The sequence below is a fragment of the Panulirus ornatus genome, chromosome 2 (assembly GCF_036320965.1).
Source record: "Panulirus ornatus isolate Po-2019 chromosome 2, ASM3632096v1, whole genome shotgun sequence".
Taxonomy (NCBI): Eukaryota; Metazoa; Arthropoda; class Malacostraca; order Decapoda; family Palinuridae; genus Panulirus; species Panulirus ornatus.
The window spans coordinates 30,431,042-30,458,520 of record NC_092225.1 but is presented as its reverse complement, the minus strand read 5'-3'; the positions used below and the strand labels follow the sequence as shown (position 1 = coordinate 30,458,520).

The window sequence follows — 27,479 nt, the reverse complement described above, 5'->3', positions numbered from 1 at the left end:
GGGACAATCACCATCATTAACCCTAAGCACAGTATCTGATGTAGGTCAGTCAAAGATCGAAGCAGCATCGTTATCAAAGGTCGTAACCATTGTAAGCAGACGATCTGTAAATACGATAATTGACGTGCACGCCGCTGACGAAATATAGAGATGGGCGACGAAGCCAATTAGTGCGGGTGGTGTAAGCAAGCGCCAAACGGTCTACCTGCGCTGGTGAATCCCGTTTTGAGGAGCGCCACCCGGGGGCGCGGGAGAGTTAACGTCCCCCTATTTATAAAATCTGGCTACAGCGACGCCAAACTTAACACGTACAACCTTCTACATGGCCAAGGTTAGTCGGTTACGCTCGCTCAAGTACTATATCAATAAATCATATATATATATATATATATATATATATATATATATATATATATATATATATATATATATATATATATATATAGAGTAAATGTGAATAAGAGCAAGGTTATTAGGTACAGTAGGGTTGAGGGTCAAGTCAATTGGGAGGTGAGTTTGAATGGTGAAAAACTGGAGGAAGTGAAGTGTTTTAGATATCTGGGAGTGGATCTGTCAGCGGATGGAACCATGGAAGCGGAAGTGGATCATAGGGTGGGGGAGGGGGCGAAAATTTTGGGAGCCTTGAAAAATGTGTGGAAGTCGAGAACATTATCCCGGAAAGCAAAAATGGGTATGTTTGAAGGAATAGTAGTTCCAACAATGTTGTATGGTTGCGAGGCGTGGGCTATGGATAGAGTTGTGCGCAGGAGGATGGATGTGCTGGAAATGAGATGTTTGAGGACAATGTGTGGTGTGAGGTGGTTTGATCGAGTAAGTAACGTAAGGGTAAGAGAGATGTGTGGAAATAAAAAGAGCGTGGTTGAGAGAGCAGAAGAGGGTGTTTTGAAATGGTTTGGGCACATGGAGAGAATGAGTGAGGAAAGATTGACCAAGAGGATATATGTGTCGGAGGTGGAGGGAACGAGGAGAAGAGGGAGACCAAATTGGAGGTGGAAAGATGGAGTGAAAAGGATTTTGTGTGATCGGGGCCTGAACATGCAGGAGGGTGAAAGGAGGGCAAGGAATAGAGTGAATTGGAGCGATGTGGTATACAGGGGTTGACGTGCTGTCAGTGGATTGAATCAAGGCATGTGAAGCGTCCGGGGTAAACCATGGAAAGCTGTGTAGGTATGTATATTTCCGTGTGTGGACGTGTGTATGTACATGTGTATGGGGGGGGGGGGGGTTGGGCCATTTCTTTCGTCTGTTTCCTTGCGCTACCTCGCAAACGCGGGAGACAGCGACAAAGTATAAAAAAAAAAAAAAAAAATATATATATATATATATATATATATATATATATATATATATATACACACAATCTTTCCTGTAGGTGGCTATGTCAATTTTATGGAGCAGCTTGTCCACCTTTGTGGCCTTTGGTGAAGAGCGGATGAACTCCAAACCATACTATTGGGACAGACTGTGACGCCCTCTGATAAATCACTGGGGAATCTAGCCAGTTGCTGTCTTCTTAAAATGCACAGTCTAAGCTGGACTGTAGTTCTTGCCAGCCACGATGACCTTCCTCAGGCTGCCAGAGACCCAAAAGACCAGCTTGAAGTACTACATCTTCATATCCGCTCCCATTGACAAGCTTTACCATAAAGTTTTCCTGGAAGGAGTGGAAGCCTCCCTAATGATCAGTGACGCTGTTGAACCCATCTGGGAAGCTCCACAACACACGATATGCTTTTGCTGCAGCTCCAGCACTGAGGGGTCCGGTGAGGCACGTGGACCCGTTGTGGCGCCGTACTTTGCACCTGCTGCAAGTACTCCGCGACTAATGCTGTAATCAGTGATCAGGGTGTGGATTCGAGGCGCATGTGTAATCGAAGTGTTTCGGGGCGAGTCACAACTTTTCTGACACCGGCGTTATCTAACCTGTGCATCCTGGTGTAGTCAGATCAGCCACGTGTGTCCTTCGTCTTAGTTTCCATGAGCATCATTTTTGTTTTCCCACCAGGAAAAAAAAACATTGTTGGTGTGTGTCGTTCATTCTGAGAGACAGACAGTAAGGTAGCAATAAGGCGCACGAGCTGGTAATTAGGATTTAAATCTCAACATTTCAACAGTTTATCTTGCTCAGGGATGCCATACTCTCCTAAGGAAGAAAACTGTCAAATTTTGATGATCAATTCCTGACTACCAGCTCGCGCCTCACTGCTGCCTTGCTCTTTCTTTGGATTTATCCGCCGGTGTTCCAACTCCTTGAATATCCGAACGGTGGTTCCTATTCATAAAAGAGGAATCTAGACATGCACATCACAGAAGGCTCTTGCATTTATATGACCGATCCCAATTAGTGGTGTGTCACAATGAGTTCCTTGACTCGGTGTCAAAAGATCAAAAGGATCATTCTGAAGCTATATACTCAACCGAGATCCTAGTTCTCAGCTGCCAGGCGAGGCAGGAGAGGTCTCGCGTCCCATCATCGCGCACCGTCAGGCAACACTAGATGACGTAATTCAATGGAAACTCGTTCCAAGAACTGGCTTTGGTTTTCCCTAAACCGTGCGGAGTCTTGGGTAGCCAAAAGCGTGAAGGTCAACGGCAACAAGCAGCTCGGTATGCGGGACTGGGCGCTGGCACAGCCACAGATGTCGAAGTCTCTCTTGACCCTAATGGGGGAGGGGGGACGGGGGGAGGTGGCAAGCGCGGGTTCTGAGGTCACAGAGTAAACAGAGTGAAAACCATTCCATCGATCCGGCTGGACTCTGACGAGCGTAAACACATCTCGGTAAAATGAATCAGAGTTGATGCTTCACTGTAACGAAATATCCATAAACATCGGAAAGACGAGAGAAGGGTATATCATTTAGCTTTCAGTAGGATTGCACTATTTAAGTGTAATATCGTCGAAGCGCTTTTCACTCCAAAAAAAGAAGTCAAACTTTGACTGGTACTGATCGCAGCGCAATCCCGAAAATAGAGGAAAGGAGATCCGAGGTATAATAATAATAATGATAATAATGATAATAACAATAATAATAATATCAAAATTACTGATATAAAGATTATTATTATTATTATTATTTTTTTTTTTTTTTTTTTTTTTTTTATACTTTGTCGCTGTCTCCCGCGTTTGCGAGGTAGCGCAAGGAAACAGACGAAAGAAATGGCCCAACCCCCCCCCCATACACATGTACATACACACGTCCACACACGCAAATATACATACCTACACAGCTTTCCATGGTTTACCCCGACGCTTCACATGCCTTGCTTCAATCCACTGACAGCACGTCAACCCCTGTATACCACATGACTCCAATTCACTCTATTTCTTGCCCTCCTTTCACCCTCCTGCATGTTCAGGCCCCGATCACACAAAATCTTTTTCACTCCATCTTTCCACCTCCAATTTGGTCTCCCTCTTCTCCTCGTTCCCTCCACCTCCGACACATATATCCTCTTGGTCAATCTCTCCTCACTCATTCTCTCCATGTGCCCAAACCATTTCAAAACACCCTCTCTACTCTCTCAACCACGCTCTTTTTATTTCCACACATCTCTCTTACCCTTACGTTACTTACTCGATCAAACCACCTCACACCACACATTGTCCTCAAACATCTCATTTCCAGCACATCCATCCTCCTGCGCACATCTCTATCCATAGCCCACGCCTCGCAACCATACAACATTGTTGGAACCACTATTCCCTCAAACATACCCATTTTTGCTTTCCGAGATAGTGTTCTCGACTTCCACACATTTTTCAAGGCTCCCAAAATTTTCGCCCCCTCCCCCACCCTATGATCCACTTCCGCTTCCATGGTTCCATCCGCTGACAGATCCACTCCCAGATATCTAAAACACTTCACTTCCTCCAGTTTTTCTCCATTCAAACTCACCTCCCAATTTGACTTGACCCTCACCCCTACTGTACCTAATAACCTTGCTCTTATTCACATTTACTCTCAACTTTCTTCTTCCACACACTTTACCAAACTCAGTCACCAGCTTCTGCAGTTTCTCACATGAATCAGCCACCAGCGCTGTATCATCAGCGAACAACAACTGACTCACTTCCCAAGCTCTCTCATCCCCAACAGACTTCATACTTGCCCCTCTTTCCAGGACTCTTGCATTTACCTCCCTTACAACCCCATCCATAAACAAATTAAACAACCATGGAGACATCACACACCCCTGCCGCAAACCTACATTCACTGAGAACCAATCACTTTCCTCTCTTCCTACACGTACACATGCCTTACATCCTCGATAAAAACTTTTCACTGCTTCTAACAACTTGCCTCCCACACCATATATTCTTAATACCTTCCACAGAGCATCTCTATCAACTCTATCATATGCCTTCTCCAGATCCATAAATGCTACATACAAATCCATTTGCTTTTCTAAGTATTTCTCACATACATTCTTCAAAGCAAACACCTGATCCACACATCCTCTACCACTTCTGAAACCACACTGCTCTTCCCCAATCTGATGCTCTGTACATGCCTTCACCCTCTCAATCAATACCCTCCCATATAATTTACCAGGAATACTCAACAAACTTATACCTCTGTAATTTGAGCACTCACTCTTATCCCCTTTGCCTTTGTACAATGGCACTATGCACGCATTCCGCCAATCCTCAGGCACCTCACCATGAGTCATACATACATTAAATAACCTTACCAACCAGTCAACAATACAGTCACCCCCTTTCTTAATAAATTCCACTGCAATACCATCCAAACCTGCTGCCTTGCCGGCTTTCATCTTCCGCAAAGCTTTTACTACCTCTTCTCTGTTTACCAAATCATTTTCCCTAACCCTCTCACTTTGCACACCACCTCGACCAAAACACCCTATATCTGCCACTCTGTCATCAGACACATTCAACAAACCTTCAAAATACTCATTCCATCTCCTTCTCACATCACCGCTACTTGTTATCACCTCCCCATTTACGCCCTTCACTGAAGTTCCCATTTGCTCCCTTGTCTTACGCACCCTATTTACCTCCTTCCAGAACATCTTTTTATTTTCCCTAAAATTTACTGATAGTCTCTCACCCCAACTCTCATTTGCCCTTTTTTTCACCTCTTGCACCTTTCTCTTGACCTCCTGTCTCTTTCTTTTATACTTCTCCCACTCAATTGCATTTTTTCCCTGCAAAAATCGTCCAAATGCCTCTCTCTTCTCTTTCACTAATACTCTTACTTCTTCATCCCACCACTCACTACCCTTTCTAAACAGCCCACCTCCCACTCTTCTCATGCCACAAGCATCTTTTGCGCAATCCATCACTGATTCCCTAAATACATCCCATTCCTCCCCCACTCCCCTTACTGTTATTATTATTATTATTATTATTATTATTAAGAAAGGAAACTTTATATTGGACTGTGATTGGGTTAGATCTGTATAATGAAAAAGTCTCTACAGGAGGGAGCACTTCTGTGCTAGACTGGCGGGTCACGTTGGTGGAGGAAGCAGGTAGAGAGGAGGGTGTGACCAGAGGCGGCCGGTATTATGACGGCGCCCTAACAGTGAGAGCCGGGCGGTCGCCATCACTCAGCAGGCGGCCAGCGACGCGTGCCAAGACCGGGCAGACACACATCCGTACGGGCCGGTCGCTGGGGCCTCGGAGTTTCCTGCCAAATCTTCCTACGTCCTCGTGTGCTTGGGAGGGAGGGATGGGGAGGCCAGCTAGCTGTCTGGCCGGCCGGCCGGCATGGTTGCCTCATTAACGCCCCCTTAAGAAAACGCGAGGACACAACCCTTTGGAAATGGACTTGCCAGACCAAAAGATTTAAGTCATGTATTTATCTGCCCCATTTACCATATACCAGCCAGCCCAGCATCATCATATCCACACATAATCAGAATGATAACAATAATAATTATCATTATTATCATTATAATCATAAAAGCTACAAACAATCCACACACAATGAAATATAATAATAATAATAATAATAATGATAATAATAATAATAATACTAATAATAAAAAGCTACAAACAAACACCCTCACATATATGAAAACAAAAGCGGACAAACATCACACGATAAACAACAGCATCATAAAACCAACACAAACGCATTTAGCCAACACCAACCAGCACTTAAGAGGGGGGGGGGGGAACAGGCAATACAGTACAAATGGCCACCATCACACAAACAACACAAAGAAATTAAAACTACAGGACAAACATAAAAACACAAACATCTGTAACGTAAGATAAACAAAATTCTTCACGGGACAACAAAAAGAAAGTCTGAACCTAACCAGATGGACATTCAGATGAAAAAAATAAGACAAATGCGAATGTATAAACACAAATACACAAAACAAACACGTACACCTACAGTAAGAGAAAAAAGTACACAAAAATTCAACGCCACTTCTCTACCACATACAAAACACACATGCAGGCACACACATTATCAATGAAAACACATTAAATCACACAAACACACACAAATGTGCACACACAAACCACACATTCATAGAATACACACACACACACACACACACAGACATAGATGCGCAAGAACACATACACGGTGAGCCTGCCGAGTACAGCCGGGTTTAGGCCGTTGCAACAGGTCCATCCAACACACGACATTCTTCCCCTCCCCCCACCCTAAGCCCTCCCGGCCCCACCACGCTGACCCCCGACATACCTCATGTTGCCCAACACATCCCCACATCTTATGCTTCAACGCCCAAGCAACTACGGCTGTAGATTTTACATTTCTTTTTCTAGCTACATCAATGTATTTCAGTTCAATATATATATATATATATATATATATATATATATATATATATATATATATATATATATATATATATGAGTTGCTTACGGGTAGGAATCGGTGTGGACTCCGAATTAAAAAGGCACTGAATGAACCATCACGGAGGCGTGTTCCTTCAACAAGTCAGTAATTGCTGAACGAACCGTTTCATTCTGACGAACCGTTTCATTCACAGTTTCGTTAGGTTCCCTTCCGATACTGACGAGACACAAGGAGGGTCGATAATTTAATATCAATTTAGTATCATTTCTTCAGACTTTATTTGCTGGCGGCAGCGGTTATGTAAGTAACGTTAATGACGATGTGATACTAAGTGCATGGTGTTCATTCTGACTGCTTTAGTGAGGTTCAACTGTTTTATCTAAAGCAAACATGCACGATCATACAAAAAGAAAAAAAACACCTGCACACTCATACACATAACATGCATGCTTGAAAATACACAGAGAAACAAGTGCATACAGACAAAAAAAATGACAAGTAGAAGGAAACAAACCTAAGGGCACACAGACACGAGAAAACAGCATCCGCGAACATTTACCCAGGCAAGGGAAAACACATGACAAAGGTGAAGATTGTAAGTGATCCCATGAGAAAGTAAACAAGATGGACGATTGTATGACGAAGCAAGAACAGATCGTAAATAAAGAAAAAAAAAACGGATGACGTGGGTGGGGAAGTTAGCTGCATAACCAGACACTGCTGGATGACGAGACATTTTGGGCTAGGCTAGGACCAAACACAGTACACAATGGAACGGCCTGGGTGCCTGAAACGTGAGCCAATATACATGTAAATGTGCGTGGTCTTAGAATTATTCCTAACAATATATATATATATATATATATATATATATATATATATATATATATATATATATATATATATATATATATATATATATATATATAGTGATTGATAAGGTACGGGCAAAACGTGCCCCAATCACAGCCATTTCAGTGAAAGAAAGAACTAAAGGGAAACAAATTAATTAGGGCTCCACTGGTGTTTGTAGACCTGATTCTTATTTTTTTACCCCTTTACTATATTCTATCTAAGGCTGAGCCTCAAAGGGGACCATCATCTGCGACTACGGTGTAAATGAAGAACCATAAGGGTGTTCCATGGGAGACAAGCGTCGCCCACAATGCACATCAGTTCGGAGTAAAATTAGAATGGTGTTTGGAAATGATCAAAGATAACTCTGTGTTTAGCTCCGTGGCCAGAGGTAGAGTCTTCTCCGACTCGTGAGCCAGGAACCCTGGTAGATAGATAAGGGTCTGGTGAATACCTGGTCAAGTCTTCAAGGGTCTTCACTCCAACAGCCCGGGCTGGGCAACAGCCGTGGTCGACCAAGCTGTTGGAAGCCACAATTCTTAGTCCTACACAGCCCCCACAGCCTGGCTGGTCTATTTTGATGCACATTAAATTTTCATTTCCGAATAAACGTTTAACAGTATACATCATGAAACGAGGAGTCTATTCACGAATTTGAATTTCACAAAATTCTGTAGAAATGGGAATTTTCCTGTCATTTTCCCCTTATGAATATTGTCCCTTGGTTACCAAATAAACGCGAAATCTAACATTACCTGAGAGGCGTGGAGTTAACGTCTGAAAAAGCCGATATTTGTGGTAATCCTGTCATACCAAGCCATGAGCCACAGTAGTTTAAGTGTGCTTAAAACTCATCATCTCAGCAGGAGGCCGAAAAAATGCGTGTCCAGACAAAGCAAACCAGGAGAGGCATGACCTCACGGCACACAGTAACGAAACCCAACCTGGTGTTGCCATCTTGTGATGCGGCAAGATCGTCACAAGTCTCACCAGTCATAACCACGGCGTTACTACTGCTGGCCACTCAGCTTCCCTTCTTCATGATAATGATCTGATACGACTGTACAACGCCCTAACTAGTAGGATAGGGAGAGAGGAGCAACGTCGTGGCGGGCAGAGAAGGAAGGACGGTTAGGTTAGGTTAGGTTAGGTTACGTGAAGAGACAGAAGACCTTTGATTCAACTCTGGCTGATGCAGAGGTGGAGGAAGAACGATTATTAAGACTCCTACAAATATGAAATATCTACTCACAAGAGAAATGATTACGGCGCCGATAAAATAGGCCCAACACCAGGAAAGTATTTCGAGATAGGGTCAGGCCCAGAAGGTTTATGTTATGACATGGGTGAATTTCTGCGCTTCGAGACCGAGCAGAAGGAAACGAATGTCTGGAAGGAGACACACGGAAAAAATTTATTTTAAGACTATCAAATCTAACCAGGTAACATGAGGCATTAGTAACTAGAGAGTAACTACTGCAACACTAGCAGCTGGAGAGTAACTACTGTAGCACTGGTGACTGGGGAGTAATTACAACACTTATAACAACGAGAGAGTAACTACTTCACCACTAGTAACTAGAGTGTTACTTGGTTGCCATCAGTAACTCGTGAGTAACTACCACGCTAACAACTGGAGGGTAAGAGAGGAAACGTGTGGTATGGTGTTAATGCATGAGGAAGAGAGTTACCAGGAAGGTAATGGTGTAAGGGATGGTGGGAGTTGCTAAGGTGAGGCGAGGTCATAGCTGGGACGGATGCCGTCAGCTGGTTCCCAGGACAAGGTTGGCTGTCCTCTCTCTCCTCCGCTGCCTCCCCCGCAGCCTCACCATCACTTTTCCTCAGTCCTTCTTCCGCATCTGTCTTCCTCAACCCTCCTCCAACCGCTCTTCCCCAGTCCTTCTTCCCACATCTTCCTCAGCTCTCCCCGTCTATATTTCTCAGTCCTCCTCCCCCCCCCCCCACCTGTCATCCTCAGTCGTTCTCCCCTCTTGTCTTCCTCAATCTTGCAGAAATACCCGAAATCTTTTCTTGTGAATAAGGTGGTGCATATCATGTCCGTCGTGGATTGGAAGCAAATATTCACTAAGTCTGTTCTTAAATGTATCTCTGGTGCTGCTTTCAAGTACTTTGGTCAATCATTTCAAATGCTAACAGTCCTGCAGAAGGAAGAGAATTTCGCCTCAGTCGTAGTAATACTTTTGCCTGTGTATATACCCATCACCACGCGTGCAAACAAACGAATCTAGTCTTAAGTCAGCGTTTAGATCGAGATTACCAAAGTCTTTAATACTTCTCTATACCCGTATTAGATGAACCTTTAACTTTCTCTTTTCTACGACAAACAAACTGAAGTCGATAAGTTAGCCTCTCTCTCTCTCTCTCTCTCTCTCTCTCTCTCTCTCTCTCTCTCTCTCTCTCTCTCTCTCTCTCTCTCTCTCTCTCTTCCTCCCAAATGACTTTCTCAGTCTTCCCAACCAATCTCCCTCATACCTTCTCCCCACCTGTCTACCTCAGTCCTTCTACCAGCTTGTTATCCTCAGTCTATCTAGTACATGACTTCCTCAGTCCTCCTACCTACTGCTCCTCCTGAAAGAGCTTTCCTGCTGATCCTACTGCGTCCTCGTATCCCCGCTCTTCCCCACTGCAATAATGTCTTCCTCGACATCATCACGTGTCTCTCTCCCCACCACCGGACAGCTCACTCCCTCCCTCTGTGAACTCCATCTCTCTTTATCTCACCCACCTCCTCCCTCTTGGTAGAAGCGCCTGCCTCCACGTGTGGTGTGGTGTGTGTGTGTGTGTGTGTGTGTGTGTGTGTGTGTTGTGCCGCGGCGTGGTTTACGAGCAGCAGAAGCATTATGAGCGCCGCCGCTGACGCAGCTGCAGGTACGCCTGCCACACCGCTGATTGCTCACAATTTGCCCTCTCTCCCTCGAGGCTGTGTTCATTCACCCGCTCGCACGCCATTGATGATATTCACCACCACCGCCCACATTCATAAGCCTTCCAGGTAGACACACACACACACACACACACACCTCAAACACATACTCACACCACACAAACAGAAACACACGAGAAGGCACGGCTTAGGTGTGTGTGTGTGTGTGTGTGTGTGTGTGTGTGTGTTGTAAACACACGCGAGTAAAGACGTGGTACATATACATAAAGTTAAGAAACGGGATAATGCGTGTGGGAAACTTTCTCCCCGTAAAACACACCACACACACACACACACACACACGGGAGAAAAGCGGGTCGCCAGCACTAATATAATTGTTTGTTGGGAATCTTTCAGAATACTTGCCAGATGTCACTTGGAAGGAAGTCTGCGTCCTTTCCTTGGCAGACACTACCAGAGAGGCGCAAGGTGTACCTCTGTGGATTACCCATCAGAGCCAGTGATTTAAGTTTTTACCTCAATCATATATTAAGACTATTCAAAGCAGCCCTTGTCAACTATAATCAACTGACATTACTCCGTTATATCATAATATCTTATAAAGGTCACTAATAACTGAAAAAGACATTGCATTATCTAATTCAAACTCTTAGAATCTAATCTGTTCCAGGTCACTGAACAATTTTCTCTAATCTGTTACACAGTACAGAATAATTAACTCTAATCTGTTAAACAGTACAGACAATTACCTTTAATCTGTTACACAGTACAGAAATTATCTTTAATTTGTTACACAGTCCAGAAATCATCTTTAATCTGTTACAATCTACTGAACAATAATGTTATAGATTACAGAACAACTGTAATATCTTCATGGGAAGCCATTCCATCTACGAGACTATATCAGGAATAAAATGAGGTGAACTTTATTTATGTTAAACTATCAAGTGCAACTGATGTTAGCTGAAGATATATATATATATATATATATATATATATATATATATATATATATATATATATATATATATATACACGCCATGGGTCGGGTTCGAACCCTGGAAGAGGCGTCCGGTTACCTTGGCCACACGGACGTGAACAGACATAGCCACCTGTCACCTGGTGTTCTGTGCTATGTCCCAGCTTCAGCTTGGCTGGGGTAACATGGAATTCAATCTATCGCGGCATCCATGTTGTGATAAAAATGTCTATAGATAGATAAATGTATATACACCAAAGGATATCCGACCCGTAATGTACATAAATTTGTCTTTTTGCAGAAACATGCGACTATATTGAGACGACCATATATGTATCATCCGGCTTACATTTTTCAAATAATTTTCGTCGTGCAGGCAAAAATCCAAGATGCATGTACCGCAACGAGTAGGATGTCTGTCACCAACGACTTTACACAACAATTTCTCTCTAACACCTGACAACAGGAGGGAAACAATATTACTTTGATGCATCGCCTCGCAGTCGACAGGATCCGTATTCGATGCCCGAATGAAGACACACAGGCAAGTTTACTCAACAGCAGCTGTTGTGTTCAGGTGGCAGGGTGTAAGGAAGGACAGTCGGTCGTAGGGCGAGTGGTCGGTCGACCGTTCTCCGGGCGGGGACCAGGGAGAGTGTTGCAGGGAGGGGAGGTGCACTGCAGACACTCCTGTAACGCGGGCTTGAGGAGGCACGGCTGTAGTACGCGCATGACGTCCTGCCATTAGCATCAGGTAACACAGCCACTCACCAGGTCCGTATGGCTCCTTGCCGTGAAGGAGGCACCGTCCTCCCTAGACTGGTGATGGCATTTCATCACACGAGACACGAATGGATGCATCGTCGACATTAAGCTTGTAGGGAAAGAGGCATGCAACCGAGGGCAAGAGATGTGTTGAGGGCATTCAGCACGGCCTCCCTCACAAGCATCACCCTCCATCAAAAGGGAGAAATAGTTTACTATGTCCTGTGGGAATAAATTTTACGTGTGACGAGCGACATGCGAGATGCATCTTACTGTGAGGGACTGAGATCAACCTGCAGGAAAATGTCTAATACACTATACAGCTGAGGTGTGGCCGCCCATCACGCACGCATTATTATGACAGGCTGCTGGGTGGGGAGGGGACGGACGTCTGGCCGAGGTGCGCTCGCAACCTGCTGAGCTGCATCAACCTTGTCCATCAGGCGCTAGTATCCGTGCTGATGGTGTGCCGTCTCTGGTCATCAGTCTGTCAAACCGCTGAGGCCGTCGCACGCTCATGTTCCCCAGCATTAACCTCGTCGAAAACAGGGGAGAGATCACCTTGCGCAAGTGTGGTGTGCAGCGAAGCTCCGGCCTAGCAACACCATCACACCCAAGGTGAAGTACAAGCAATATCTCCAGCCGGGCCAGGCCACGCCATGGGCCACGCTGCACACCCATAGCTTGTCTGCCGCGGCACCAACAGTTTCTCCTGTCCTCTCGCTGACCGCGCATCCTCACGTACACCTCCTTTCCCCCCGGCATACAAAAGCCCTATGTAACGAAATGTAAATAACAGTTTAATGTCTGGATATAGTAGCGCTTTGACCGCAGAACTGCACCACCGTCTGAACATAATAGGTGACCATTTATGGACCAAACCCAAAAGGGAGGACAAAGAGCTGGGTTGGCGGCAAGCTGGCTATCGTTCGGTACTGGAAAATGGCACGTGTGACTTAAGTCGATCATGACGATCACCACTTTATTGCCGAGACGTTGTTATAGGTCTATGAAGAGATGACACCCTGGCAGTCACAACACAGATATGTGTGCTTCAGCAGATGACCTTAACTCCACTCTCTTCCCACACATCGAGTCAAAACATGTGTCGACTCTACTGTAGAAACAATATTCAGGAATCTCACGAGCAAGTTACTCTCAGACACAACAGTGTCACCCTAAGCACATGCGGCAGTGCATTTCTGCTGTGCTTGGACGAAAGTGGCTAATGCAATGTTTGTTCAGTTAAGTACGTCCGAAACCTGAGAGCGACGACATCTATTTGGCAACATGTTGCGGGGCGAGCGTGACCTGCCTATTCTGCTGGTGACGCCCACTCTCACAACACAAACCGTAACTGCCGTAAAAGTTAGAGCAAACTGAATCTGTCTTGTGAAAGCTAACTCAGCGCATCCGCTAATACTGAGGAGAAGATTGAGGGGAAAAGAGGTCTCACAGGAGCTCCCGGCAACGGCATATTCTTGACGGATTTTTTTTTTTTTTACCGCCAGCTGACTTGGATCCACTGGTGTCCCGTCTCTATGTTCTCTGCAAATCAGAAGAGAAAAAAGATCTCTTCTGACTCACACCGCCATCACCGACGTGGGTCAGTTCACTTCCTTTTAATCAATCGTACTAAAACCCTGTCCAGCACAAGCCTGTGTGTTCACAAACACATCTTGACATTTTTGAAAATAACACCCAGATGACATCTACGTAGCCCTTTACCGCTATGAACCTTCAGCTGTCTAATATATTGGACATGACCAGCTGATCAGGTCACAGTAAACTGTAGACCATCTGAGTTGACGGTATGATGGGCAGAGTGATGTGTTGAACGGGAGGTGCGGGAATGCCACACATCCCGAGGTAAAGAAGACGCTGGTCAAGGAGGCTGACGAGGTTCCTGTTGACCACACGACAGCTACATTTTGGTCTGCATCATGACCAGGTGAGCGGCCGCCCTCCCAGCTGCCCTGACCCCAAGGTCACCCTCCCCTCGTCTGAGGCATCATCTGTCAACCTTCACCGTTTGGACACGACGATGCGACCAATGAGCACGACGGTACGACCCTATTCCCCTGGCCAGGCTATCATACCTGACGTTCGCAGCCCAGGGGGTTGAAGGTCAGGGGGGGTTCGTTACAACACTACGAGGAAGTCACGTACCTGCAACATGTTGCACGGGCCTACAGCTGGGCAGCCATACACTGATATGGTGTCACTGTCTGTTAGAGGTCCCAGGTAAGCAAAGTCTTATATGTGATCACAACGATTTCGTTAGAGCTCATATGCTCGTCTTGGCAAGCGTACAAATGTCCTTAATTCATTTCTAATCTAACATCGTTCCATACTTCCGAACACTGTACAATCTCCTTGAAACATTTTCTATCGTTTCTCCTAAGCCATTTTCAACATTTTTATTTTGGGTTCCAAAGGAAATGCGATAAAGCAGGAGGGATGAGGTAGACGTCTGTCGCGTTCCACTACCGTAACAGACCATCAACGTTCATTTGATAGTCTGCATGCCTTTGCTTAACGTGTCACACACCATCTCTGACTCCAGCCTCGCTGTAAGGGAAGCAGCTAAACATCAGAGCGTCTAATGTGCACTCGAGACATCGACTGACGAAACTTTTATTCAGAGAAAATAGGCTCATCATCACCCAGTACTGAACAATATCAGCGCGTGGAATCCAAGGTTACCTAAACTGACATTGCTTTGTGTAGCCTAGCCATGGGATTGTTTTTGAGGTTCAAGGTCAGGGTCATGGCGTTTATAGTCCGGCAATTGATGGCCTTGCGTGGATGTGCTCCACGAGAGTGTTGTCTACTTCATGAAGGCATGATGCTGTGGTTACGGTGGCAGGAGTTCATGTAGTACACTCCAGTGGAGTGGACAGACAGCGATGTTCGGTCGTCTGCACGCCTCAAATATACACTCAATGTGTGTGTGTATATATATATATATATATATATATATATATATATATATATATATATATATGTATATATATATATATATATATATATATATATATATATATATATATGTATATATATATATATATATATATATATATATATATATATATATATATATATATATATATATATATATATATATAAACGGTAAAAGAAAACTTTTACACAGCCTGCTAATGGCTGGAAGTTCTTTACAAAACTTTCGCTCGTTCTATCTTAAAATATAAGTTACCTGTTTTCAACCAAACTTTGCCACAAGAGGTCGACAGATACCAGTGAAAAGATAAGCCGAGAATCATTCTAGGAATCTGTGTCACTAACAAGCCAAATATACACACCCAGGCTCTGTCGCCTACAAACATCAAACAGTCGACGTCAGGCTGTTGTGGTCACCGTGAAAAGCCTAGCCACCACACAAGCTACGTTACCTCTTCCTGCCTGACGCTCAGAGCCTAACTAGATAGCAGCGTTAACTGAAATATCTTAAGAATATCATTCACAATTGTATTTGTTTATAATTCTTTTTTACTTTTTACGTTTTTTCCCCTCTGATCACTATTTCTCTAACATTTGTTCTATATCTAGTAATACCCACAACTGCAGCTAACGCATCGTGCACCAAAAAGCTCAATTCCTTCGAACCTACATTTCCACATCATTTCCGTTCTACTTTTTAAGTTCAAGGGTTATTCCTTATGATGTCACAAAACTTTACTCTTCTTCAATTCTAAACTTATGTAATTCACTTATGTGAATGCCTGTCAATGTCTGGTCAACACACATTGATAACTATTTCGTCGCAATGACTATGACCATATTTATCAATAATATCACTGTCACAGCTATGGTGCATAATATAATGGCGTTCCATCTGAGAGGGTGTAACGTTATTGTGTGGTGTAGCCCTTTACCACTTGGATATGCATGATGGCAAACCCAGTGTGTGTGTGTGTGTGTGTGTGTGTGTGTGTGTGTGTGTGTCATTTCTGAGTGTCACGTTAAGTGTGGGAGAACGACAGTGTGGTGTTGCATGACGTGTGAGGGTAGTGTTACAGTGTGGTCAGCTGTACAATGCTACAATGGAGGTGGAGGTAAGAGATAAGCTGTGTAAGTATTGTTAAACTGTGTGGACCTCTGTGGCAGCGTGTGTGTGTGTGTGTGTGTGTGTGTGTGTGAAATTCTACTACAGAGTCTGGGGTAGTAGTAATTACCTATTTGTACTCTATGGGGAGGGAGTTTTACACTCGTATGGCCGAATCTTTAGGACACACTGTACAGAGTTATGGGTAGCGTGATGCTTCACTACAATCAAGAGAGGACACAAGGCCACACAGTGGGAGCGGGTGTAAGAGATTGTGTGCAAGTTTAACTACACACAGTACAATCTTGTGTGAAGTTCCTGTGTTCCTCTGTGAGTACATAATGTAAAGCTACGTATGTTGACAATCGCTGCATACCACACAGATGAAGATATACAGTGTGACTCAGTATGAGGGAGCAGTATGAGGGTGTAGTGTCATACAAGGAAGGCTATGTGCTGCCAGATAGGAGCTGTGGTAGTGACAGTGTCACACAGGTGTTGACGAAGGCGTGTATGTGTGTGTGCCGCAGGTGGCGCGTGTCAACCATGCATGTGGTGGTGCTCATGTTGTTGCTGCTGACCGGGAGCAGGGCCGCGCCCACGTCAGGCACTTCACACTTCTTCCCCCGCTCCAGGAGAAGCAACCCCACAAACAAACTCGACAGTTTCAGACTCCCGGATAACTTTACCATCTACGGAACCTGCCTCGCCACCATCCTGAGAGGGCTGTGCGAAGGATTATATTACCACACGACTTCTTCAAACTACGGCAAGTATTATATCTATCTTTACACTAATTTCTCTTACGGAGGGAACTTCAACCCTTTGAGGCCCCGTAAGCCTCTTACGTACTCTTGTTATATTTACTCAACTTCCCAACTGAGGTCGCATTCACTTGTTTTGCCCTAAGTTCGTTCCACGAATCCACAATTCTGCTGCATGAGAAAAGCTTTTTCTCCTTACCTCTCACTATTCAAAACTTCTCTAGCCGCCTAATTTTCAGTTGCCTTCTCTTGTTCTAGAATCTTTTATAAAATGAAAGAACGATTCTGTGGTGTCTGGATGTGTCTAGGGTGCGTCAGAATCGACTTCTAGCGACAGAGAGTGTCACATACGACAGTTACGCAAGAGACAACCACTGCTGCGCGCGTCACACATGACTTACCAGTGACAGGTGAGTGACAGAGGTAACGAACGAATGAAGGGGAGTGGCGCCTCAGACGACCACTGTCGTTGGTGACGAGTCGTGAAGGGTGTGGTCAGAGACGACTCGCACTCTGTGTGACTGGGAAGAGATATCTAGTGTCACGGATGACGGCTAGTGGCAGGTACATAGCACAGACGACAGCTGCTGACGACGAATGACGCAAAGGGATGACCAGTGTCATGTGGTGCGGGGTTGGGGGGGGGGGGGTTGCAAGGTGAACAACGCAGGTACAGGATGATATGCCACTAGGTTGACGCAACATAAGTATAACGTGAGCATCCCCCGCACTGCAGATCAAGGCTCGGACAGTTTCTTCTGTAAGGGCATGGAGTGCAGTCTGGGGTCTCTTAGTGACTACTGCAACAAGAGCACCTTCCACGCCCCAACCGTAAACTGGAACGGGAGGTCCCAGCCACAGAGTCGATCTGACAAACTGCCCGACACTAACAACATGAATCCTTTCTGTCAAAGGTAAGGCGAATGAATTTCCTGCAAAGGTAAGGCGAATGAATTTCCTTTGAAAGACATACGTGAGGTACTTCTTTTACGCATCTGCACTAACGATGAAACTTAAAAGAAACATTTATGATACTTATAAAAAAAATCCTCCACGCCTTAAGCTGTCACACGCTGTCCATCGTAAGGGCTCCACTGTAATTCTTTTGTTTTCTAACAAAAATTAGTATTCAGCCACTAAGGACCAAACATCAGAGTAAACTGTATTGCTGTATTAGGCACTTGACTGTAAGACGAGTGTCTGAGGAATTTCATTCTGTATCATGTACACAACTTGACAATAAAGTCATCTTATCTTATGTTTTACAGGTACATGTACCGGATCAACATGGCGCGGGTCATAAGGGATGGCGGCTGGGCCTGTGGTAAGAAGCTAGACTGTGTGTGTGGCAACTGCTGCTCTCCCCAATCCAAGGTAATCAACATCACCATCACTGTAATTGAACTTCCACGAAGTCTTACAATCCCACTTTTAAGCACAAAGAAAACATCTATCACAGTTTATAAATAATTCATGCATAGCACCTACTAAAAGCCGATATAATAATTCGGGTACAACCAATAAAAATAGAATAATTAACATTTAACACCTGCTACATTATAATGAATAGTTCATATATAACACCTACATCATTTAACATAATGTCACGTACAACAAGTACTTCAGTTAATGAAAGGAAAGACAGGTCGTAACACAAGAGGTGGTCTCATCTAGCGTCACATGAACGAGAAACTTCACTGTGGCTGATAGTCCCCGAGCCAGCCACAACACTACTGACTCCCGTACCACCTCACCACACTGCAGTTTTGACAACATGCTCGTCTACTCACCCTCGCCTACTGAAATTTGCCACACTACACCTACCCAAGAACTTCCAACCACTGTGACACAGGCCACAATACACCTAATCATAAACTACCTCCCAGTAGTGACTGTCCACAAAACACAAACGAGGACTTCCATTTACTGTAGCCGGACACAACACATCTAAACAGCAACTTCCAACGACTGTAACTGTCAACAAAACACCTACGAAACAAGGACTTTACCCAATGTAACTGGCAACAACACACCAGGCAAGAACTTCCACCCACTGCAGCTGGAAACTAATACCTAACCAAGAACTTCCACCTACTGCTACGTAACAGCAAACTTAACCATCCTAACCACCCCACTGCTGTGGTTACATCACGCTAACCTGCTTATCCGCCCCCCCCCCCCCATACACTTCAGTGGCCACATGCTCACTTACTTACAGCTACTATGACTAAAGTACCCAAACCCCCAACTGCCACCTACATTCGGACAGACAATGCATCTATTCGTCCATTTCCACGTGTTGTGGTGGCTACAGCGCGCTAAACCCGACTCCATTCACTGAAGTGGACACAGCATTCCTTACCCGCCCACGAATAGCCCTGAACCAGAGCACGTTTCCCTGTGGTGGATACCTGTTGCACCCACAATAAGGGCTCACACACCTCTCCCCTGTAGCGGTCGTGGTACGTCTTCCCGACCAGTCCCAAGCGGTGTAGTGTCGCCATCAGGAACATCACCCAACGTAGCAACTACGGCACCTTCATCTACGGCAGCCAGGCTAATCCAACCATCCTCACCATCTTCCATGGCCACAACACCTACCGTAAAGTTCACATCCTTACCATGTCGTAAACATCGGTTAACACACAGAGCAGCCTAGTCTTTGGTTAGTACTTGGATGTGAGACCGCCTGGGAACACCAGGTGCTGATACCATCTGTGCTGCACGATACATTCTAGCCTTGCCTAACATTATCATAGGCCCACATAAGCACTTTACGTAAAGTACCCACCTTTATCCACTAACCTGCCTACATCATTTTCACCACCAAAGTCCCCCAACGCCTTCAACTGCTGTACCATCTACCTCCATCAAATGAAGTGTTCAAAGTGAACTCATCCATCTCTAATACAATCAGTTTAAGAGCCACACCAAACTCACCTACTCGACCTTCACACATACAATACAGTCACCTAACTTCCATCTGCTGTAGTAGCCATCCAGCGGTCACCTTACGCTGTGGTCGCAACACCTGCACCCAACACTTACATCTACTGCTGTGGCCGTAAACCCTATCACAACTGCTTGTTATGAGCCAACGCCTGCAGACAGCCACTTGCACCTACTGTTATGGCCGTAATACCCACACACAACCCTTTGCATTTAGTGGTGGCCGGAACGCCTGTGCAAAACCACTTCCGCCTATTATTATGGTCGCAACACCTGCACATAACTGCTTCCACCCACTGTTATGGCCACAACACCTGCATATAACCACTACCACCTACTGCTGTGAGCCCAATACGTGCAAACAATCACTTTACACTTTACACTCCTCAGGTGTTCGTATTCATAGCATCAGTGTACGATTCACTCCAGTTCGTTTAATCATATGAAACTTTTTCTTTCACACGCGTATGAAATTCGTTTCTTTTTTTCTCAAACTACTTTTCCATCACTTCGTTCATCTGCGTTACAGCGGACATGATGCTGATGATGGTGATAGTGCTCTTTTATCTTATGTTTGAGAACAAAGACAAAAGTCAGAAAGTCATATTGCTATTCAGTGTTAAGAATATACTATCAAAACACACACACATATATATATATATATATATATATATATATATATATATATATATATATATATATATATATATATGGTTTCTTTGAGCTACTTTGATATGTTTCAGCTATTATTTTGTAATTAGAATCATAAAAATTGGCCATGATGTTTATGTTTCAAGTAGTCTATAGATGTCTACATATTTGTAAGTTTATAGTAATGAAGCAAAGTTATTCAACGATCTTTTTATATTCTCAGCATTCTAAAACCTACTGATATCAAGACTATGAAAAATATTTACTTAAAGAAATTATCAAATAAACAATGAACAATGGGTCAAAATTCTAAATTTTCCTTGAAGGAATACAACTACTGCTTGTGATGTGTTACAGTGTTCCACTGAAGGCTGTATGGATGTATAATGGGTCATCTAAAAAGGGACTAATATGAATTCAAATTAAGCCAGTGACAAATGATACACACACAAACTATAACTTTTTTGGGGGGACAAAATTGTGACTAAGATCAGTGTTCGCAAGATAAGAGAGAAAAATTGTGACATACGTAAACCAAACGCTACCGGGAGAATATTTTTGGCATACGTAAACCATATGTTACTCAATGGTCTTGAAAAAATAATAAACTTGCATCTAACAAGTTAAAGAAATGTTAATAGAAGTTACTGGCTTGCAATATAAAAATACAAGCTTGAGCATAAACTAACAAACAGTTTTTGAACATAACACACTAACAAATAACCTTAAACCTCAACCCATGAACATAATCTAACAAATTATCGTTGAACAGTAACAAGCTTGAACCAATGGTCTTCAAACAATAGCAACGGTCTTCAAACAACAGCAGAGTTGAAAAATTAAGGCTTCTAGATTTAAGATGTGTTGGCTTGGCTTTCAGACTTACATAGCTTCAGCTTGGCTTCTAAACTCAAAACTAAGTTAGGCTCGAACCAAACTTTTTTTTTTAGGTGTAGCTAAATCAATAAAGTTAACCAATAATCTTGGAAACAGTAATAAATTGTAAGTTATCTAATGATGAGGGAGCAGTAATAAGATGTTAAAACAAAGCTAAGCTTAAACTAGATAAGAGAACCAATGGTCTTGAACCAGTAAGTACTAGTAGGTACAAAGCTAGGTTTAAGCATACAAACTAGCTAATACTCTTGGAATAGTAATAATCATTAATGTTAGTTTAAACCACATTTACAGTTTTAAGCCAAGTAAATCTACCAGTGGTCTTGGACTTTTTACTGGAATGGATACTGTCAGTTTCGACACATGCTAGGCTTAAACCAGTTAGGCATTGATCTTGTAACACTGCTAACCGGGAGGTACAATGCAACCTTGTATCAGTCTCGGAACAGTAATAATCATATACTTAAATCAAATGGAATATACCATAAGACATAATCAGAAGATAACTAATCCTAGCATACCACGAGATAATATCTAATCCTATAATTAACCCATGAAAATTAAATATACGTCTTGGAACAACATTAACAGGTAAATACGGGCTTAAACCTTGCTAGGCTTACGGCTTAACTCAAACGTTAACCATTGGTCTTTGAGCATTTATAAGCCGCGACAACACATAGGCCAAAAAAATCACAGCCACAAACCAAACAAATTAACTAATTACCCTGAAATATTGATATCGAACAGATCCACTGCTACGCTTAACCCATTCGGGTGAACTACTGATTATGGAACGAGCAGGGGCTACAAAAAGTGATCAGGACTAACTAATATTACTTCATTTTGCATGCAGCGCCCACATCAGGATCTGCATCCTCTGCTGCAGCTCTTTCTTCGCATGTTTCCTCACAAAAACCTGACGCACGCTAAAACGGTAAGCATGTCTCACTAGAATGGTAAGATGGTCTCAACAGATGGTAAATACAATGAAAAAACTGTCAAGCTAATACTTGTCTTTTTTTAAGTTGAAGGCTCCAGTCACGGACAAAAGTTCACATCAAGGCCGAGCCTTAACTGAAATACAGACTTATGAAACGGATAAAGACAAGGGGAAGTATCTAAGAATTTTTGAGAAAGTGAAAACCTGTCATTTTGAATGTGCCAGGTCATTAGCTATCGGGAAAGACATGAAAGGGGAGAGTTTCAAAGCTTCGACGTGTAGGAAAAATCAATTTAACCCATCACACATACTTCAAATGCAATGAACAAGTAATTCTTATCTTTCCTCCAAACAGTCAACTATACCGAGTAATTTATGGACTCCCGTGGTATAGCGGTTGGCGTTCCTGAATGTAACACATTCACAGGCCAACCAGGGTCGAGCGCATACATTAGAATCCTGGTTGTGGCGGTCAGTCCACAGTCAACCCAGCTGTTCATCCACCCCTAGGGGTTGGTCGATATATATATATATATATATATATATATATATATATATATATATATATATGTGTGTGTGTGTGTGTGTGTGTGTGTGTGTGTATTACGAAAATGATGTGTACTAACGGGCAACAAAATATATAGAACTAATTTCTTAACATTGAGCTCAGAAACAAATTTAAAGATCTACAGGATCATAACATTCTTTCAACATGTTACCTCAGAGCTGAATACAGAACTGCCTTCGCAGGGGCCATCGTCATGACTTCTAAAACTACCGGTCAGTATCGAGCCACATGCGTAACCCTCATGAACTCTAGTTTCCGGAGAACAATGCCAATTCTCATGGGCAGAAAGATTCCCAGGTTCAACTATGTTATTCCCACGACAAAACTTGGGAATGTTTCTGATACCGAGACGTTTCAGTTTTGCGCTAATGGATAGATGTGACGACATCATTTTGCAGGTTTCATCGTATTTAGTGACAGAGATGTCACAACGACACATCTTGCTTTTTGAAGATGGTACTTAAATGTATTTATCAGAAAAAAAATGTGTACTGTTCAATAAAAAATGGACGCTTAAACTTGTTAAAACTGTGTTAATGACAGCTAATGACAAATATTCTAAAAAACAAAAAAGTAGTACTCACTCTGACTATATCGCTGCAAACTCCTCTTCAAGAGTCAATTATAGATACTGGTTCATAGTCATAGTCCCGTGTAAATATACCTCCAATCTTCATACCGTCGAGTCACAGTTGTCGTTTGGGATGTTTGGTCACTCCACCGGGACATCTTGATACAAGACCAATAAACGGTATTAAGAAACATAATTGAAGAAAAGAAAAAAAGTACAATTGGAAAGACATGTCTTCAGGAGAATACAGAAAATATGAATTGGTTACTACGAGTAAACACAACCTATATACTGGAGATCTGCAATACTGTTACATAATTCACAACTTTTTATTCATTGTAAATGTAAATACCAGAGTGACTATCCTGAGTCAGTTGTACTCGTTTCACATATGAAAAATAATTCCATATCTCTCAGTCTATACATACATGATTTTCCAAGAATGTCAGGAATAAGTTACGTTATTTTGGGTAGGACTGGTTTTATACATACCCCTTATCACCTTAATATCGTTCCATAAAACTAATTGCTCCAAACCATGTTCCGCAACTACGCTAACACTGCAGAACGTTGGTTAACCCAACTACGTAAGCTCTTCCAACTAATTTCAATGGATAAAAACAGAAGGCAATGCCGACCTTGTAGTATGTGAAACTACTGCAGTGGTACTTTAACACACACACACACACACACACACACACACACACATATACATACATCAAAATTAATACAGTCGTTAATGAATTGTGTAAAAAAAAAATGAATTTACTGTGCTTACTGTCCCTATTTCAGAGTACGCGTTTTGGCGCTTTCAAGACCATGAAAGCTACATGACTTGAGGCAGATCATCATACCTATGGCAGTACTCCGTTACAAAAGTATCACATAAACTCACAAATGTTAATCTGAAACAATACTTACTTCTGTTTTATAGAGATTTCCGTTATAAACTTTTAAGGCTGATTGTTCGACGTCCAGCGAACACCGACTCCCGCTCGTCTGCCTATAAATCCTACAGTAAAGATGATCTGTAAGACTTTTAAAACTATTGGCTGTGCTTACTGTTTGCACAAAAAGACAGTAATTGTTCAGAATTACAACTGAGCATTTCAGGATGTTGAAATTGTTCTATATATATAAAATTTCAAATCCACGGTGTCAAAGGGGCATTTCTCCCTCTTTCGTTAGATTCCAATAATTTTTCTTAGTATTCCTCGCGGGAACGGAGGGTCGCGGTAAAGGAAAGTCGTGTGCAGCGTCTCCTGCTGGTTTAATTAAGGTAAATGCTCTATTTTTTCTAATTCATGAAGCTTAGGAACACCACAGAAATAACTTATAGATATGAAAGACACGCCTGTGAGCCGAGTCTTTGCAATTAGTCGAAATTACACCGTCAAGAATGAACTTATGGGGTAATTGACGGCTAAGTGAATTATCTCATCCGCATCAGCTGCCAAGGAAAAGGGACAGTAAACTGAACGACGGGCAGGTGCATATTATGAAAGATCGCACGCGTTAACCTATACAGGAGAATCTAAAGTCAATTTTGGTGTACATGTAGAAATGTCCCGTCTTATGGTTTCGTGCGCACAGTAACGGATGGCCTACACACTGCATGCATTGGCAACAAAGGAAGTGCGTATCCTTATGACCTCGACAGTTTCATTACGCTGCATGTGTTGGTTTAAAGGTTTTAAGGCCGACCGAAACCGGTTTTTTTTTTTTTAGAATCTAGCTGAGTCCGTAGGGGAAAGTGATCAGTCCCTGGAAGTGGTATCCATTAACTCCAGTAAGTCCACTCGGGAGAAACTGGTTAAGTTCCTGTTCACAGGAGCAACGATCTTTTCGGTTAATGGTTCTAGGCCGAGTTTTAGCTGGTGTTTCGAAACGTGTTTCGGCGATTGTCACGGTCTGTGTGGCAACAGTGTACACAATTGGCTTGGATTTCACTACTGAAGTGAGAGATTCGCTGTATTTTGCAGTTTCGTCAGTTTCCTCAAGCCACCTCCACAAAGTAGGGTTCTGTCACTCACCGTCAATGAACCTCGCAATAAAATTCGGTAAAAATCACTCCACACGAATTTTCACCTGGAGAGCATTGCCCTCACGAATGCCCATGATATCCCTGCAGTAGGTCACTCCCCTGCTGGAATTGATTAGATTTGTGACCACGTGATCTTCTGACCTTACCTTTACCCACAATCTACCAGGACAGAGACTCTTTTCATAGTCATTCGGACCAGCCTGACCATCAGTACCCTTCGCCATCATGAAGGGATTAGGGAAAGCAAGAGGTGTTTGAAAAGTCGGGCGAGTGTTGACAAAGTCATCGTTAGTCGTTGGGATATGTCAAGCCAATTGGTGATGACTACCGCTGCCAACTGACGGGGCTAGTGGAAGTTTCGAGTCGGTCATGCACTAAGGGTATGCACTCATTAAGGAAGATGTATTTCTCGTGCACCAATTATTTCATTTCAGTAAACATGGACAAGTCCTAAAAAAGAGAGAGAGCTTTGTCATAAAACGTTTGGGGAAGAGAGGGCCTCGACCACAACGCCATCAACACGCTACGCCAGTTGACAAGAGAATGGCCTTTGTCCGTCTGTACTCCCACGTAGGCAAGCCCATGGGTGCTGACTTCATGTTGCTTACCTCCTGTATCTCAGGGACGTTTTCTGTTGTTCTCCCTTGCACCCTTGAACTCTCTCCCATATATATATATATATATATATATATATATATATATATATATATATATATATATATATATATCAGTATAACATTCTCCTGCTGGGATCCATGGGAGGAAATTTTTAGAATCTAAGTTCTTTAACCATCTGATCTGACCTTGAATTTAACAACAATCTACTACGAAAGTTTCTTTTACTGGTCATCAGGTCCTGCCTGACCATCAGTAGTAACTTTATCCATCATGAAGGGATTAGGATAAGCAAGAGGTGTTGGAACAGTCGAATGACTGTTGACAAATTCAGCAGTAGTAGTTGGGATATGTTGATGACCATCGCTGTCAACAAAGATCCAACATCAAAATGTAAATTTTTCCAACTTTATTGTATCGAAGGATTAAGGATTTTCATAAATTTGTATTTAGAGAGGATTCTCTTTAAGTCACATCAATGAAACATGCGTTAATGGTTACTGAATGAATACATATAATCACCAATGTATAAATGAATAATTATTACTGCATAATTACTGTAGCCAGTAGTTTTTGTTGATGTTGATGGTGTAACGACACGTTTGTCTACTTCAGAAAGAGGTCCTCAAAATGATGATGGAAGAGAAGTACACAAACCTAGTTCGCAGACTCCCCAAAATGGCTCAAAAGGTAAGGATGCCAGCATAAGTTCCATTGTCTTCAATATGAGTATAATATACTGTGTACGGTAGCAAATCAACTCGCTTTAAAATCACACGTGGAAGGTTTGAGTAATTTGGTCAACCACACTTTCATTCAAGGCTCTTACATCTCGAGTTCTACGAGACAAGGCTTGATTAAGTACAACTGTTTGACGCTTGGTTGTGCTGGCCTGGCCTTTGACCTGATCCTGACGAGTTATGTCAGAGGCCACGCCATCATACTTTTATGATACTCATCCTCAGAATGATTGTTACAGTCACGTTTTCTTTAACACAGAAGGACTCGTCAGTTCATGCTGCAAAAATAGTTTCTTACTAATTCCATTACCTGATTTGTGAGTTTGCTATAGCAGTCTCG

The 27,479-nt window shown here is 43.1% G+C and overlaps 1 protein-coding gene and 1 long non-coding RNA gene across 2 annotated transcripts in view; one reads left to right on the top strand and one right to left on the bottom strand.

The window, feature by feature from the left end:
* Window positions 1-24,990, bottom strand: part of LOC139755619 (uncharacterized) — a 41,866-nt gene extending 16,876 nt beyond the window's left edge. Inside the window, exons 1-2 of the long non-coding RNA XR_011714135.1 lie at window positions 24,662-24,990; window positions 23,754-23,898 (exon numbers count right to left, since the gene is read on the bottom strand). This is a non-coding gene — a long non-coding RNA (uncharacterized lncRNA). The remainder of the gene's footprint in view (window positions 1-23,753; window positions 23,899-24,661) is intronic.
* Window positions 1-27,479, top strand: part of LOC139755613 (uncharacterized) — a 36,429-nt gene that overhangs the window by 3,582 nt on the left and 5,368 nt on the right. Inside the window, exons 2-5 of the mRNA XM_071674170.1 lie at window positions 16,928-17,166; window positions 17,898-18,075; window positions 18,430-18,535; window positions 27,015-27,089. Coding sequence (XP_071530271.1) covers window positions 16,944-17,166; window positions 17,898-18,075; window positions 18,430-18,535; window positions 27,015-27,089 — 582 coding nt within the window. The 5' untranslated portion in view covers window positions 16,928-16,943. The remainder of the gene's footprint in view (window positions 1-16,927; window positions 17,167-17,897; window positions 18,076-18,429; window positions 18,536-27,014; window positions 27,090-27,479) is intronic.